The sequence below is a fragment of the Geotrypetes seraphini genome, chromosome 2 (assembly GCF_902459505.1).
Source record: "Geotrypetes seraphini chromosome 2, aGeoSer1.1, whole genome shotgun sequence".
NCBI lineage: Eukaryota > Metazoa > Chordata > Amphibia > Gymnophiona > Dermophiidae > Geotrypetes > Geotrypetes seraphini.
In genome coordinates, this window is record NC_047085.1 from 345,841,209 (window position 1) to 345,853,607 (window position 12,399).

The 12,399-nt window shown below is 45.9% G+C and overlaps 1 protein-coding gene across 2 annotated transcripts in view; it reads left to right on the plus strand.

Moving 5' to 3' along the window:
* The window catches only part of ZDHHC3 (zinc finger DHHC-type palmitoyltransferase 3), an 85,231-nt gene that overhangs the window by 15,407 nt on the left and 57,425 nt on the right, over positions 1-12,399 (plus strand). For both annotated transcript variants that reach the window (XM_033930328.1, XM_033930329.1), the window contains exons 3-4: positions 76-200; positions 4,514-4,610. In XM_033930328.1, the coding sequence (XP_033786219.1) occupies positions 76-200; positions 4,514-4,610 (222 nt within the window). The remainder of the gene's footprint in view (positions 1-75; positions 201-4,513; positions 4,611-12,399) is intronic.

Genomic DNA, 12,399 nt, shown 5'->3' on the forward strand with positions numbered 1-12,399 from the left:
GCCCTGAAATAAGAACCTTTTGCATTTCTTTTTGTTTGGCTTTTAAAGGTATTAATATTTTTTTTTTTTTCCAAGGGTGCTGTCCCGAAAGGAAATGCCACAAAGGAATTCATTGAGAGTTTACAGCTCAAACCGGGGCAGGTGGTCTACAAATGTCCAAAGTGCTGCAGCATCAAGCCTGACCGAGCGCACCACTGCAGGTAAAGGTGGTATCCACGCTACTCTGGCTCCAGTAATGGGAATGAGCTTATGAGTGCAGAGGAGAAATCTGTAGGGGTAGACGGGAAGGTAGTGGAGATGGTCCCTCTGAGCTAGAAAGCTATCTATTGCACTATAATGAATAAGACACTATGGGCTGGATTCAGCCTACAAAAACAGTGCAGTAATCATGCTATGGCAGAATTAGCAGAATCATAGGTATGTTAAAAGTAGGCACCAGAAACATAGGCCAGGGTTTTACAGGCCCAGGTATACAGTGCCTATCTATGATGAGAACTGCATCTACAGAGGCACCTACATCCACTTCTGGTGCAAACCATGTCTACTTTTGATGTAGGCAGCAGTAGGTATCTTTATAGATGGGACTTGGATGGTTTTCTTTGTAAGCGCTTATGTTTTTTAAAATTACTTTTTAATTGGTTTTAAACGACGCGGTGAACAAAAGCAGAAATAAGGAACTACAGGTCCATAAGTCTGCCTTCTGTGGTAAGTAACTTAATGGACAAGCTTTTAAAACAGAGAAAAGTGAAGTTTCTAGAGTCCAGTGGATTACAGGACACAAGGGAACATGGATTCACTAGAGGCAGGTCTTTCAGACAAATCTGATCAATTTTGACTGGGTGACTAGAGAATTGGATAGAGGGAGTGTGCTAGATGTGGTGTATTTAGATTTTAGCAAAGCCTTTGATGGTGTTCCACTTGGGCGTCTAATAAATGAAATGGGTGCCCTCGGGTTGGGCTCCAAAGTGACAGACTGGGGTCAGGAATTGGTTGAGATTGCTCTGAGGAAAGGATGTTACCTGTGGTGTGCCTCAAGGTTTGGTTTTTGGGCCTGTTCTTTTTAACATGTTTGTAAAAGATATTGCTGAAGGGCTGTCTGATAAGATTTGCCTCTTTGCAGGTTATACCAAAATTTGCAATAGATTAGGCACCCTTGATGGTGTGACTAACACGAGGAAGGACCTAGTGAAGCTTGAAGAATGGTCTGAAATTTGGCAGCTAAGATTTAACGCTAAGAAATGCAAGGTCATGCATTTGAGCTATAAAAACCCGAGGGAACACTACAGTTTAGAGGGTGAAGAACTTTTGTTGCACAAAAGATGAGTGGATTTAGGTGTGATCTTCAGGTGGTCAAACAGGTTGAAAGCTACGAGAAGGATGCTTGAGTGCATAGGGAGAGGAATGGCCAGTAAGAAAAAGGAGATATAAGACTCGTATCCTAATTGTACACCATGTTTCCTTTTGTTTGAGGAAATACACAACTCTATCTTACCACAATATTACTTTTATCCTTCTTCTCCATGTCCTACTTCTTTAGTCTGATTATGAATTTTTTCTGAAATTCACACTCCCTCCTGCCACGAAGTTCTCGCTCCTGCCTGCCCACTCCCCTGAAAAAACGGGCAGGAGGGATGCCCACTCCCTCCTGCCACTGCAGTGCCCCGCCCCCTCCTCTTCTCCCCCTCTCCTCCATGACCCCTCCTCCCCCTCTGTAAAGGGCATCTAAAAAGTTGGACATCCAACCGACACGGAGCACCGTTCAGCATGATTCAACAAAGTGCGCCTAACGAGGACGTCCAAACAATGCCTAACTTTGGGCACACTTTGCAGAATTTGCTCCTTACCACCTAATTTCTATGACACCCAACTCCAAAGGATTTTGTGGATCTGGGAGGTGCGTGGAGGGGTCAGGGCATGCTGCTACTGTTTTGTTTTTTTTTGCCAAGTACATGTGACTTGGATTGGCCTCTGTAAAGACGGGATACTGGGCTAGATGGATCATTGGTCTGATCCAGTAAGGCTATTCTTATGCCAAACAATTAGGCGCTAAGTTATAGAATATATTATAATTTACACATATAACTGCCAGTATTTGGTGTAAGTATCCATGCCTAGAATTAGTTTCCAAAATGGGATTTTTAGTTTTCTATAATGGCAACTATGCACATATTACCATTATAGAATTGGTTAGCACCCTTTATTGAGTTGGGCCCATTACCGTATTTTCACGCATATAACGCGCGCGTTATACGTGTTTTTACAAACCGTGCATAACCTTGCGCGGTATACGCGTGAGCGCGTTGTACAAAATTTTTTTTACATAGTTCCCCCCCCCCCCCCCGACGTCCGATTCACCCTCTCCGCAGGACCGCTCGCACCCCCACCCCGAAGGACCGTTCGCACGCACCCCCACCCCGAAGGACCGCTCGCAAGCACTCGCACCCGCACCCCCACCCTGAAGGACCGCTCACACCCCCACAGCCTCCCGACCCCCCCCATCATGTAAAAGCTCCTACCAGTGTCCTGCTGCTTCCTCTTGGCGGTCCCGACACCCGACACGATCAGGGCAAGAGGGAGCTCAAGCCCTCTTGCCCCAGCCAACCGCGGCACCCCCGACACGATCGGGGCAAAAGGGAGCCCAAGCCCTCTTGCCCCGCCGACTCCCCAACTCCCCGACAATATCGGGCCAGAAGGGAAGCCAAGTCCTCCTGGCCCTGGCGACCCCCCCCCCCCATTAGTTGTTCGGGCCAGGAGGGAGCCCAAACCCTCCTGGCCACGGCGACCCCCTACCCCCACCCCGCACTACATTACGGGCAGGAGGGATCCCAGGCCCTCCTGCCCTCGACGCAAACCCCCCTCCCCCCAACGACCGCCCCTCCCAAGAACCTCCGTCCGCCCCCCAAGCCAACCCGTGACCCCCCTGGCCGACCCCCACGACACCCCCACCCCCCTTCCCCGTACCTTTGTGTAGTTGGCCGGACAGACGGGATTCAAACCGCCTGTCCGGCAGGCAGCCAACAACGGAATGAGGCCGGATTGGCCCATCCGTCCCAAAGCTCCGCCTACTGGTGGGGCCTAAGGCGCTTGGGCCTATCAGAATAGGCCCGGGAGCCTTAAGTCCCACCTGGGGGCGGGGCCTGAGGCACATGGGCCCAACCCGACCATGTGCCCAAGGCCCCGCCCCCAGGAGGGACCTAAGACTCCCGGGCCTATTCTGATAGGCCCAAGCGCCTTAGGCCCCACCAGTAGGCGGAGCTTTGGGACGGATGGGCCAATCCGGCCTCATTCCGTCGTTGGCTGCCTGCCGGACAGGCGGGTTTGGCTCCCGTCTGTCTGGCCAACTACACAAAGGTACGGGGAAGGGGGGGTGGGAGTGTCGTGGGGGTCGGCCAAGGGGGTCGCGGGTCGGCTGGGGGGGCGGTCGGAGGTTCTTGGGGGGGCGGTCGTTGGGGGAAGGGGGGTTTGCGTCGAGGGCAGGAGGGCCTGGGATCCCTCCTGCCTGTAATGTAGTGCGGGGTGGGGGTAGGGGGTCGCCATGGCCAGGAGGGTTTGGACTCCCTCCTGGCTCGAACAACTAGCGGGGGGGGGGGGGTCGCCAGGGCCAGGAGGACTTGGCCTCCCTCCTGGCCCGATATTATCGGGGAGTTGGGGAGTCGGCGGGGCAAGAGGGCTTGGGCTCCCTTTTGCCCCGATCGTGTCGGAGAGTCGGGGGGGGGGGGCAAGAGGGCTTGAGCTCCCTCTTGCACCGATCGTGTCGGGGGTGCCGCGATTGGCTGGGGCAAGAGGGATTGAGCTCCCTCTTACTCCGATCGTGTCGGGGAGTCGGGACCACCAAGAGGAAGCAGCAGGACACCGGTAGGAGCTTCTACATGATGGGGGGGGGGGGTCGGGAGGCTGTGGGGGTACGAGCGATCCTTCAGAGTGGGGGTGCGGGTGCGGGTGGGAGTACGTGCGAGCGGCCCTTCAGGGTGGGGGTGCGATCGGTCCTGCGGGGGGGGGGGGTGAATCGGACGTCGGGGGGGGGCATCAGGCTTTCAGGGTGGGGACAGGACTTCAAGGGGGAGAGGAGAGTCGGGTTGGGCGAAAGGAGAGTCGGGGTGACCAGAGGAGAGTCGGGGCGGGCGAAAGGAGAGTCGGGCGGCGACGGGAGAGTCGGGCAGCATGCGCGGTATACGGGTGTGCGCGGTATATAAAAATTTCTGTACATAAATTTGTGTTTTCCGCGTGCTATACCCGTGTGCGCGTTTTACACGGGTGCGCGTTATCTACGTGAAAATACGGTATATTAAGAAGACTGTTTGGCTAGTGGGCCAGACTTTGTACCAGGCCTTGCTCTTACTTGCTTACTGTGCACTGGTCTGCTGGAGAGAGCACTGGGGCTTAGGCATTGTGTCATTCATACAGATAAGCAGGCATGGACTTCATTTCCCTTTGTAGTATTTTTTTTTTAATTAGGAAAAGGTGAATGCCTGCGAAGAAAACCAACATCAATCTATCTTATTATTTATTGCAGTGTTTGTAAGAGGTGTATTCGGAAGATGGACCACCACTGTCCTTGGGTTAACAACTGCGTTGGAGAAAGTAACCAGAAGTACTTTGTATTGTTTACAGTAAGTTGTGTTTGCATGTTTTGTGGTATCAGTACTTCAAAGAAGTGTTGATAACCAATCAAGTTTACTCCTGGTGAAATTTTGTGCAAAAATTTTCAAAATTATGCACACAGAATTAGCAAATTCTGCAAGTTTTTGTCAAAATTTTAAATAATAATTTTGCTAAATTATCCATATTCCATTTAAAATAAAATGTTTTTCTTTTACCTTTGATGTCTGGATGTTTTTATTTTTACATCATGTTGCTTCCAACGTCTCTCTTCTGCTTTCCTGTTGTCTGCTAATTCTCCTTCAAGCAGCTGCTATCCATTTTTCTTTATCCTCTCTCCTGTCTATTCCCTCACTATTCCTGCTTATGACATATTGATCATTCCTTTGTTAGCTCTTTTCTGCCTCTTTTTCACTTTTCAGCTAACTATCAAATTTTCATCTTTTCTCCCATTCCAATTCTCATTCCTTCCTCAGCCCTCCATTCCCTGTCATTTTCAACATACCCATTAACATATTTCTACCCTCTAAATCTATCCCCTCATCTGTTTCCTTGCCACCCTTACCTCCCCCTCAGGGTTCTACCATTCTCAGCATCTTCCTTCCTCCACCCTTATAGCCCAGCATCAGCACCCTCTTCCTTCCCCATCCTTGTTGCCTGACATATCTTTCCTCCTGCACTCTCCCCCATGGTCCAGCATTTCTCCCACTCTCTTCCCTCATTCTTTGCCAGGCATCTCTCCATCACTCCAATCTGCTCCTGGATCCAACATTTCCCCCCTCCTCCCCATTCAACCCCATGTCCAACACCTCCCCCCCCCCACACCTATGGAGCATTCTTTCCCTTCCTCCCACTGCCATATCCATCATTTTTGTTTTTTTCCCACTATCTAACATCTCTCGCTCCCCTTGCCTTATTCCCTGGGTCAACCCTCTCTGTCCTTCTTCATGCATTATCTGTCCCTTCCTCTACTCCATTATCATGTGCAACATTTTACCCTTTCTCCTTGCCTTGCATATCTCTCTCTCCCCTTGTGCCAGCATCTTTCCTTCCTTCCTCCCTTTCTCCTTACCTTGCATCTCCCTTCCCCCTGTGCCGGCATCTTTCCTTCCTTTCTCTCTCCCTTCCCCCTGTGCCAGCATCTTTTCTTCCTCTCACCTCTCCCGTACTCTCCCTAATAAGAGTTGTGGTATCGGCATCAATTCACATACGCTGCATTCCGCTAACCTGGAAGCCTCCCATCTTCCATGGAGAGACTTCTGGATTAGCAGCAAGCTGTGTGGGAATTACTGCCGGTACCTCAACCCGATAGCTGACAATCTGAGATTCTGAGTGGGAAAGGAGAAATTCTGCATGATTGAGCAGTTCTGTGCAAATTCTGTGTTGCACAGTCGCACAGAATTCCACCAGGAGTACAAGTTGCAGCATTCCTTAACTAGACAATTTTTTGTCTTTCTTTTTTTAACTAGGTAACTTTCTGATTTCATATACAGTGGTACCTCGGTTTACGAGTGCACCGGTTTGTGAGTGTTTTGCAAAACATTTGCAAAATCGGCACCTCGGAAACCGCGCATGCCTCGATTTACGAGCACCCCCCCCCCACCGCAATCTGGCATACCCAGGCACCCACCCGATCACATTCCTTACCCCCATTTGGCACCGGCACCAACGCACAGGACATGCCGGTGCTGGTGCCTGAAGATCTGCCTTCCTCTCAGAGAGAACGGAAACCCAAAGGCCTTGAGCATGCACAGATCTCAAGGCCCAACACAAAGAAGGCAGATCTTCAGGCACTAGCACCGGCATGTCCTGTGTGTTGGTGCCAGTGCCGATGCCAAATGGGGGTAAGGAATGTGATTGGGTGGGTGCCTGGGGGATGCCAGATAGCGGCAGGGGGGGTGCTGGATCACGGGGGGGGGGACGCCACGAGCGGGGGGGATGGTGGATTACGCAGGGGGGGCGACACGAGCAGGGGGGTGGCGGATCACGCAGGGGGGCCCACATGAGCAGGGGGAGCAATGCCGGTTCTTGGGGGGGGTAGAGCAGCACCTCGGAGGGGGTGGCTGAACGAATCAAGCGAGTTTCCCTTAGTTCCTATGGGGAAACTCGCTTTGATATACGAGTATTTTGGTTTACGAGCATGCTTCTGGAATGAATTATGCTCGTAAACCAAGGTTCTACTGTTTATATTTTTTGAATTCGCCCTATCAATGCTTTTCAGAATCTTTACAGCGAAGTACATTAGAGATTGGAGGGTGTAGTTGAAAAATTTGAACTGTATTTCCAGTGCAATAGATAGTCATTCTAGACAAGTGGCTTATCTCCCAATGGCAGCGAGCCATCTGCAGAAGAAATCCACTCTGGTTTTTTTTCTCTGACTCTCCTCTACTTCACTGAGAGATTTACTGCCACCTGTAGTTTTTCCCTTTTGCACGCAAGCCTGAAGGAATGTTTTAGTTCCACTTTTCCCTTTTTCTTATTTTCTTCGGTGTTTTTCAGCCTACTGGTTCTAGGAAGCAGGATCACATTTTGAAGAAGTTGGATGTATCCAGAGGTCATAAATGAGTTTCACCTCTTGGACCATCAATTTGTGCTGATTAATTCTTCTAAGCGGAGTTCTCCCGCTTCCAAGGCCACTATTTCTATCCATAAGGCTATTTCGTCGGCATACATTCTATGTGGTAAATAGTCTTCTGTTAAGGTGCGTTCTACCAGAAGTATGATCTCCTCGTGGGCTGAGGCTAGGGCACTACTTGGTCCTCTCTGCACACATTTTTCAAATTTTACAGAGTGGATGTGGTTGCAAGACAGAACTCTGACTTTGGGTCCTCGATCTTGAGGGTCTGCACAGTCAACCCACCCTAGTTGTTTGAGACTGCTTTTGTACGTCCCACTTGTATGTCCTTACCTTGATAATTCAAAACCATAGAACAGGTTTCTAAACCAACTTAGGGTTGATGAAAGAAAATCCTACCTGCATTACCTCCTTGGCGTTCAATCATTGAACGTTGCAGTATTACTGAGACCCTTTTTCTCAAACTAAATAACAACCTTTAAGTTGGTTTAGAAACCTGTTCTATGGTTTTGAATGTTCATTCATTGAGGTTTCTTCAGCCTGCTTCATATACAGCTTACCTTGATAATATCTTTTACAGTAGATACGTGAGTTATTCTAGACTCCTGCCCAGTCCTTCCTGCATCTTCCTAATTTCTCATTCTGCTTCTCCCAAGTTTGATTCTTGGATTCCAGCTGGCCCTTTTTGGGCCTTGAAAAATTCTGTAAATATGTTCAAAACTTCCTGAGCTTCTTTGATGCTTTTGTTTTCTATTGGCTGTGATTCTAATGCTTTCTCTTTGAGCAGAACAGTTGGTTCTGGGAATGTTCCCATTGTTGACCCTACTTCACATACTGTCAATAGAGCTCTTTCTGCTTGGGTACTAACTATAGGTGGCAGTAGAGCTTTCAGTGAAGTAGAGGAGATTCAGAGAAAAAATCCAGAGCGGATTCCTTCTGCAGATGGCTTGCATCCATTGGGAGATAACCCATTTGTCTAGAATGACTCGCCTATCTACTGGGAAAGAAATTATCAAGGTAAGGACATAATCTGTTTTAATAGCTCCACATCAGCATTGCCTACTAGAACCCCTTTGTAAGAAGGCTGTTCCAAACAGAACCTGTTTTTCTGTAATCTCTTCTGTGATGTGTGTGTGTGTTTTTAATTTCAGATAATTTTTCAGCTTCTGTTCAGTCTTGGCCTGGGGTTTCCATGCTATTGTACTGCCTTCCTTTCTCCTTGTTCAACTATTAGCACCTTGCATTTCATAATGCAATATGAGAGAAAAGAGTGCCTGGGCAATTGTGGGCTGAATTTTTAGTGGCAGTGGTAACTAATAATTTTAGCGCACTGTTTATATTATATTCACTGGTGCTGAATATACAGTTGCAAGGCAATTCTGTAATATGTGCGCTTAGTTATGCTCCACCTCCCATCTCTCTGGGCTGTCCTCTAATTCTTCAGTGTTTCACAGCTCTTCTCACTTCTATCACTATTGCATTTTATATACCGTATTTTTCGCTCTATAAGATGCACCTGACCATAGGAAGGAGGAGGAAAATCCAAGAGAAAAATTCTGAACCAAATGGTGTACCCTGCCACTAGACCTGCCCTGTACGCTGTGTCCCCCCCACCCCAGGCCGGGACAGGCCTAGTAGGCCGGGACAGGGTTGTCTAGTTAGACGGAGTGAGGTCGGGAAGGGGGAGTCTCGTCCATGCGTCCCTGCTTAAAGTGCCTCACATGCGCAGAAGAAACCACCGCTGAGTCCTTCTACTGCACATGTGGGGCCACGGACCTATGGATCATGGAACATGCAGGTAGGAGTGCGCATGCGTGCTTAGGGTATTATTATTAGTGATTATATGTTACATTTGTTGTATTGCACTATTTAAGTTTGGAAAATCAATAAAGAATTTAAAAAAAAAAGTGTCCTTTATTAGGCAGGGCTGGCTGTGCCTCCAAAGTTCCATGTTATACTGAAGAAGCGGTATATAGCTATAAAGCAGGTATTAAGTAGGCTGCAGAAAAACTCAGGATTAAGTATAGGATAAAATTGATTCTATGATCTTAAATAGTTGAAGGAAAGTCCAGCACTTTCAGTAGGACAGAAGGATGAGTGAGACACCAGCACATCGTATAGTAGCAACAAACAGACCTTGCGAATCTCTGCACCCTGCACTGCTTAGGACCCCAAATCGCTTGAGTAAAGAGACAGGTTTTCAAAGCATTCCTAAATCTATTGTAGGAGTCTTCTAGCTTGGCATTTTACTACCAACTTACTCTGCTCGCATTTTGTCCGAATTCATTCAGCAGTCAGGCTTTAGTCTTAAACTTGCAAATAGTTCAAATTTAGCTTGTCATGTCAGAGCAGCTGCACATCCACAAAAAGAGCTTTAAAACAGTGAATATATTACATTAGTGATTTCTATTCCGCCATTACCTTGCGGTTCAAGGCGGATTACATAAGAATTGTTATGATATTAAGAAGAACTTTAAGGAATAGTCTGAACATTTTCTAATTTGCTAAGGAGTAGATAGTGTTTCAGGTGAAGCTGGGACATGGTTGTATAATATTGGTTTTATGGGGGGGGTTGTTTTTTGTTAGGGTTTTTTTGTTTTTTAAAGAGTAGGGTTTTTGTTTCTTTTTTGAAGGTTTTGTAGTCTGTGGTCGAGATCAGCAGATTAGTGATTTTTCTGTCCAGTTTTGCTTCTCTGGTGGCCAGTGGGTTGTCATACATTTTTCTCCGTTTGACATTTTTGGTTGGCTGGTGTGCGAATAGTGTGTGAGTTTGCCTGTGTTTGGTTGAGGTGGATTGAATTAGTTGATCCAGTAGGTTGGGCTGTCTCCGTTTATAGCTTTAAATAGTAGGCAGTGGAATTTATATTGGGAGCCAGTGTGAGTCGTGCTATGCCTCTGTGATGTGGTCGTATTTTTTCAGTGAATAGATAAGTCTTAGAGCTGTGTTTTGAATTGAATAGTCCAAAACAACAAAAATATACTGTCTGCTGTTCTGTTTCTAAAACATAAGCATGTGCACGTAATAGTACTATAGAAATTAGCAGTAATAGTTTATAGTTATAATGGTTAGACAAATTTAAGTTCTGATAACTTGGCTCTAGCTCACTTATTTTTATGTAAACATAACTGTTAGTAGTTTTGAGGAGCTGGGTATAGATCTCAGGGAATGCTCCTGTGACTTGGATAGATTTCTTTGGCATGGGAGACTTGAGGTTCACATGTTCTCTTACTCAGTGGTTCACAAAACTATTGTGGTGCACCTCCAGCCAGTCAGGTTTTCAGGCTAGCCACAATAAATATTAATGTGATTTTTATGCTCTGCCTCCACTGCTTGCAATTTTCTCTTATACAGGAAGCTGATATTACAGTAACCCCTGCTGGCAGAAGAGGGGTACTAAACCATTAAATCTTAAAGGAAACTTTCCGTTGGCCTTTGAGGGAACTTTAGTCACCTGGATTGTCTATTCTATGGAAGGCCTGTAAAAACAGGAGAAAATAAAGAGCAAAAAAATCATATCCTGGTCTGTATTTTAAAATAAACTAGTTTCCATCTTGTTTAAAATCTGGCTTGATTGACTTTGTTTTTGCTTGTTCCTTCTTTTTCTTTATATTGGTTCTGTCTCATTTCATCTTGTGAGGAGTAGTGGCTCGTGGCCAGTAGGGGGTGATGTTTATGGGACGGTAATGGAATGGATATCAGAACATGATAGTGCAGTATTAAATGCCTGCTTTTCGTATGATTCTGGGTAACTCTAGTTAGATACAAGCATATGTGTCTGTTAGAAGCGTACAACAAACGGTGAATAAAAATCTGAATATGAATGAAGCTAAAGCCAGAAAAACACACTACAGATTAATATAAGAGAAAGTATAATAATACTCTTTTTATGTACTTTGCTATTAGGCTAGATCATGAAGGAAATCACATGGACTCCATTTTGGGTTCTTGTGTCTTTGGAATCCATTTTATGGTCAGTTTTTCCAAGTCTTTGTTTAGGCTCTCAGCGTCGTGGTGTTATTGATAACAGATGTGCTTTAGGCTGGCTAGGAAAAACATATTGGATAACGTGTCCTAAACTGAGATATAACATTTATGAAATATGAGTGGCCAAGATATGAATGAAAATTATGAATGAAGGGCCTGAAAGTATGTGATTGTGTGACTGTATTGAACAAAAGAATGGGTTTTGAAAAAACATATTATATATATTTGCAACATAAAGAAATCCTAAAACATCTGGAAATAATTAACAGTCTCTAGCATAGAGAGGGGGAAACCAGCCCCTTCTCCTCCAGGCTAAGACTTCCGTGTGGAGATCCATGAAATTTGAAACTGTCAGCTTAGGGAGAGCCCTCCTTTTCTCTAAGGCTGACAACTTTTCAGCACTTTAAGGTTTAGAGCTTTTTAGCAGCTTGTTTGATACATAGACAAATTGTCTAAAATACGTTTTAAGAATGATAAAAGAAGATTGGATATGTTATAAAATGTTAATGTATATTCAGAAATGAATGTAAGCAAACAAATGTAATTTTCTGAAACTTTTTTCTTTGTCTAACTTTTAAGACCACCCATGTTATTATATTGGCTGTCAAGCTAATGATGTCACACTGAGCCAAAAGTATATAATAGAGTGTCTTGAGATCTTAAGCTGAGCTCGTTATCAGAAGGCCAGCATTTTGGCAACTATAACGACCTCCCACTAATGCAACTGGCCTTGGGATGCCCGTGATAGCACAATAGCAACAATAAAATTGAATAGAGCCTTGCATTGGTGTCACATTTCATATATATATATTTTTTTTGTTATTTGCACACCTTGAGCTTAATGAGTGCACGTCCAAATTCCCTTGCTCACTTGTACTTGGTTTTGCTTTGCTTTTGTCATCTCTACTTGCTTGTCTGTCTCTGCTGCTTTTGTCCATATCTTTCTTCCACTTATAGTTCCAGTGCTCAACTATTTTAACTCTCTGTACTTGGGGTTTGCCCAAGTGTGTGCTTCGAGTCATGCAATTGGCATATTATTGTTCGTGCCTTGAAATATATTTTACCGATTCTGCGTGAATTGCATTGGTTGCCGGTTGATGCTTGCATCAAATACAAGATTTTGTGTTATGATTTTCAAGCTGCTGCAGGATAACTGTCCAGTTGTTTTATGTGCCCATGCTGCGGTTTCATCAGCCAGAACGTGTCTTGCGATCTGTCAACAGGAAGTTGTTGTTAGTAC